Source organism: Chionomys nivalis, chromosome 10, assembly GCF_950005125.1.
Source record: "Chionomys nivalis chromosome 10, mChiNiv1.1, whole genome shotgun sequence".
In the NCBI taxonomy this organism is placed as follows: domain Eukaryota; kingdom Metazoa; phylum Chordata; class Mammalia; order Rodentia; family Cricetidae; genus Chionomys; species Chionomys nivalis.
In genome coordinates, this window is record NC_080095.1 from 79,520,154 (window position 1) to 79,525,507 (window position 5,354).

General features: G+C 44.3%; 1 protein-coding gene across 1 annotated transcript; it reads right to left on the reverse strand.

The window, feature by feature from the left end:
- Positions 1-816: 816 nt before the first annotated feature.
- Positions 817-3,982, reverse strand: Sostdc1 (sclerostin domain containing 1). Its single transcript, XM_057783300.1, has 2 exons — positions 3,778-3,982; positions 817-1,256 (listed from the first exon to the last, which is right to left on the reverse strand). The coding sequence occupies exons 1-2, from the start codon at positions 3,980-3,982 to the stop codon at positions 838-840; spliced, it is 624 nt and encodes a 207-aa protein (XP_057639283.1). The 3' UTR covers positions 817-837.
- Positions 3,983-5,354: the final 1,372 nt, after the last annotated feature.

A 5,354-nucleotide genomic window follows, 5' to 3' on the forward strand; every position in this document is an offset into this window, starting at 1 on the left:
GCAGAGGCCCATGCTACTGACAACGTTTATGATGAAACAAATATAAGGAGACTAAAATACTTACTTTACATATCTACAACATGTATCTTCATATTTCTAGACCAACCACAAATCATATTGGGATATATTTAGGTACATGAAAAGGCTTCAAAACATTAAAAAATTAACATTTTGAAAAAAATCACAGGAGAAAGCTCATTAAATAACAACATTGAAAAATAAATAATCAGCTTTCCTTATTAGCTGCTGCCATGCATTGCTGCTGCTGCCATGCATTGCTGCTGCTGCCATGCATTGCTGGCATTCCATTCCAAGCGAGGTCGGCATGCAGGGTATAACTTCACACTGAGACTATACAAAGCTACAGGGCTTATTTCTGAAGTGAAATGTCACAGGGTTTGCCTTGCTTTCAAAGGACGCTAACCCCTGGCTGCCAAACTATTCCCACGAAAATTACGGGAGAAGCCCTTTCTGGAAGTGTTTTGTGAAGAACTTTCGTGGTTCAAAGGGGGTTGGTTTGTGAAGGGGAAGGGTGGGCTAGGGAATGGCGCGTTTAAAACTGCCAGCTGATGTTGTTTAAACAGCATCAGGTGCTTTTTAAGACCGGAGCCAGCCGACAGGATGCCTGGCTTTCGCTGCCAACTGTACTCATTACATCTTGAGAAACTTGCAAAGGAAAAACTAGTCCCAGAGAAGGTCCCAGAGAAGGACAGCCTGCTGGGCCTGATCAAAGCAGAAAGCGTCTACTTCACTTTCAAGTGAGAAGAGAGCAATGGCAGGCTCGCGTCTTCCAAGCCCTGAAATCTGGGTAGCAGATGCTTTCTCGTCAGTCCGGTTCTAGCTCAGACTGTGCTTGCTGGATTTGCTGGCTCTCTTCCGCTCTCTGTGGTGCTGCTGGGCGGGTTTGGCGGGCGACACGCTCTCGAAGTTGTGGCTGGACTCGTTGTGCTGGCGGGTGTACCGCTTGCACTTGCAGGCTGTGACCACCGTGATCTTGTAGGTGCGTGTGCTGCCATCCTGGCACTGCAGCTGGATTCTCTGGGTGCGCGTCTTGTCGTTGACACACCGCCACTCCTGGGAGCTCCGTCGGCTCCAGTACTTTGTTCCGTAGCCTCCTCCGATCCAGTTGGGAAGCACCGGCAGGGGCAGGCACTCGCCCGCGCACACTAGCTCCTTCAGAGGGCTGATGCTGGTGCACTGGCCATCGGAAATGTATTTGGTGGATCGCAGCTCCCGGCAGCCCACTTGAACTCGACCTACAGGAAACAGGACAGAACTTCATCAGAGACAGAAAGAGACTGAAGGTGTTTGGGGTTCTGTGCTTGTTTTAAGTAGTTTCCAGTGACTATATATATTCAAATTGCAGGACTGCCCTACGTGACTATGTACTTTGTTTTCACAGAGCAAGTCTGTGGGAGGGTTGGAAGACACTTTTATCAAAATGACCAGGCTACATACAGTCTGACTGTTTTTGGAGTTGGGGGGAGGGAGGGAGAAAGGGACTCGTTCCTTTCCATGGGTTTCATTAACTGATTGTTTATTAAAGTATTAAAAGTCGCATTCTCTTAGTCTCATTCCCAACAAGGGTTCCTTCCACTCCTGTAAATACTCTCTCTTCAAAGAGTGCACTTTAATGTTCTCGTACTCATGGGTCATACTGGTTAATGTCTGCAAGTGCTTTTAATTAAGTTTTTCAAAAAAAATCTCTTGAGAAAATGTGGAAAGTATTTAAATGCTGTGTACAGTGCATATGTATGCTGTAATATTTTATTTCAATTATAGAATTCAGCTGCACGGTCACACATGCATATGGCTACAACCATTGACATTTTGCATATCAAACTTAATAACTATGTTCTAAACATAAATTCCCAAGCTATGTTTTAAAAATACAAACAGTAAAATGTTTGAAATGCAAAATGCCACCACAACTCAATATTTAAAGAATATAAAAGCCCCTAAATTAGGAACGTATGGTTGCCATAACAACTTGGCTACATTTCCATGAATTTTATGGCAGAAAAATACCTAACATGTCTGATTTACAACTGCACAGGAACCACAGCGTTCATTTCCTGAATATCAGGCATGGGCAGCTTTTTGTTTTAGTTATTTGGATTTGATAAGTATGTTCTCTAATTGGCTGTTTCTGGTCATGTGCCTGAGTAATTAAAACAAAAATTAATCTTAAAATATTTGAAGTTTTCCTGCTCATTCCTTTGTTATCCAAATGAGAACTGCTTATGACAAACTTGAAAAGAAATCAAGGCTTATTAACCAGGAAAAAGGCTTAAAAACAGAGGTTGATGAACTGTCCCAACCAAAACTAATCAAAGCTGTTGAAGCTGTTCTTGTGACTCCTGCACACAATCTCAAAGTGGCCAGGGAGCCAGGAGTTTTGCTCCATTTCTGTAATCCAGAATGTCTGAGGTAAGGCTCATGGCCTCAGGGAACTGTGTAGCTATGAAGCACAAACACGTGAGTGTATCCATCTGCGCTCACAGGGCGAGCAACAGCTGGGGATTGAGATGAAAGGGTTAACAGTTTGGCTGGACAGTGTGCTGGCCTTGCCTGCTTCTGACTCCAGTGCACCTTCCTGCAGCTGCCTTAGGAATGCACCTGGAAACAGACAGCAGTGATTTTGACTTGCCTGGCTTTTGTTCCCGAATGTGTAAGATTGGGCATTTTTGTGGTGACGTTTCTCTCACTGGCAATGAATCCCCACCACACTGCTTGGTAACTCAATACTGATCAGACACTTCCTGTACCCTGAAGTCAACTGTCTCCTGCCAGTAACACACTTTGGTTTTCTTAGAGAGGCATTACCAGTCATATTTGCTTTGACTTTTCAAAGGTCAGAAAAACTCTTTTTCATAGTTTAAATGAAGTTTAAGGAGGAGTGGCAAATATTTGGGTAAGATTTCCTGCACACTGTTCCTCCTGTCTTTCTTCAAGTTGATTGCTAATGTGAACTCTTTTAAAGGAAGAGAATAAAGCAAAAGTTGGGGGAAGAAGTTTTGAATACCTCTAACTAGTAGTCCCTTGGTATGTAATTAAGGAAACCGAAAAGGGGTAAGGAAGCCCTCCCTGGGCTAAACATTAGCATACTATTATTTAAGGTCTCCTCTTACAAATAGACAGGCAGTCCCTCACAGACACACACAATTCCCTCAGTCTGACCTGGTGAGGAAAGAATTTTAGAAAACCAGCATTCTGCAACCTGTTGTTGTTAGACCTCTCTCACAGTGAGCATCACCAAATCCACACACCTCTCTGAACTAGACATAGTTGAGACATTTGTGGGGATAATTTCACATTGCCTGAAAGCTCCCTTTCATCCTTCGTGAGTCCCTACACCTAGTTCTACTTAGTTACCAAGCAGTCACCTCACCAAATCTGTACACGTTCTGAAAGGAACAAAGTGTAAGACAACATGCGCTTAAACTCGCAGAACAACACTCTAAAGAACTCTCCTTTTGCAGAGTTTTAAAGACGCAGCAGCTTGACGCATAGATACGTTTGTCAGTGGGTATTGGGCAAAGCACATCTGTGCCTGCATTATCAAGCCACCGTTTTAATTACATTAACTCTAAACTCACTAACCAGGGGAAAATGCCAGCCTATGCAGGCAGTAGATTGCTCCCAGATTGTTCAGCAACACATACACATTTTATGGTAGTATACAATAAAACCATTATACAGGAATGGGAGCTAATGCTCCCCAAAAGGATTTTTTAAAAAAGAGAGAGAGAATGTATACAAGTAAAACACACTTACTGTTGCGATCCAGTCCAGTGCCACTGAAATGCCTGCCTCCATTTCTGGCTTGATTCAACGTGCTGTTGCTGCTGGGGTGTGCAGGGACAGGTTTAACCACCTGTGAGTACAGGATTTCTGTGGCATCATTTTTAAAAGCCAAGCAGTTTTTCATCAGGATGCACAGCAGGGGGATGAGATAGAGGTGAATGGCAGGAGGAAGCATGGTGCGTGGAGGAGTCGCTGGGCTGAGGAGCCGGTTAATTCTCTCCCCCTGCCTCTGCACTATTGACTGTGGAATGCCTCCCAAGGTTCTCTTTATATATCCACAGAGGCTTGGCGTTCATTCAGGTGTAAAGTTGTGCAGAGCTTCAGAGTGAAAACACAGAGAAGGGGTGGGATCCCTACATGACCCTGCAGAAGAATTTTACCAATGGAGAAGAAGGCTGCAGAAGAGGAGGAGCTTGCTACACAAATTGCCTGAGATCTCAGAGTTGGGCTTTACAGTTCTGAAGCTGAAGCCGGCAGGGCACAGCTCTGTCACAACTGCCACACGCCTCAGCCCTGTCCTCCCTGGAGCCCGGCTCATGTTCGAGTGCAACGGAAGGCAAAACGTATTGCTGTCCACGTGGAGAGAGCACGTTTGTTTAATTTTATAGTTTACGCTTCTGTTCTGTATCCCCTCAGACTTGAGAAGACTTGGGGCCCGGAAGAACTTCTTCCCCAATTAGTTGGAAGAATCCATGTGAGTTTTCCGTAGTGTGGACGTGTGTAAAGTATTTGTTTAGTTAAATATGCTTTGTCTTTCAAGGGAAAAAAAAAACAAAGCTTTTCTTTTGCCCTCCCCTTTCCTGTAAAGAGAAAGGCCCAGAGCTAAAACTGCCCTCTGGACACACTTAACTAACGCTGCTTTGATCTGCACGAACTACTGTCCTGCTAGGTAAATTACTGCCAGGGGTTCTGTGCAGAGGATAACGAGCAGAACTTTGTTTGAATTAGAGTAACTAATATCATTTTTCATCTTGAAATATGCCAACAAGATTTAGCATTCAGCGTGTCTCTTGTAGAAATCCATTTCCTACATATTATCATTCGCCAATTCAAAATAGTTCTAGTCTGTTCTTGGACTGCAGGTCCGGGTTGTGTTTGCCTTTGTCAAACATTCTTCTCCACCCCTTCCCTTGGGTCTGCTGCTGGAGCAGGAGCAAGAGTTGTTGCTTCTGTCTGGGCCCCTTTCTTTCCACCTGACACCTACATCCATTATCGGGTTGCTGATCTTTAGCTCTGAAAAGGGTCCAGCGGGGTGAGTCAGCAGGTTAGGGCACCTGGAGCCCAGCTTGGCAGCCCAGGGCTCAAGCTCTGAAACCCAGGTAGTGCACTGTGAGTGGACTCTGGGGATTTGTCCCCAAGCCTCCACATGTGTGCTACTGCATGAGTATGCCTGCACAAAGTAAATTATTTAAAAAGAAGAAAAGCTGTTCCACCTAGCTAATTAAACATTTTCAAAGGAAAAACTACATATTTTAATTGCCTTTTCAGTTATAAGCCCATCTTAGTCATTAGTGTGGCTATTAGAAAAATGTCTTAGTGACGTGTAC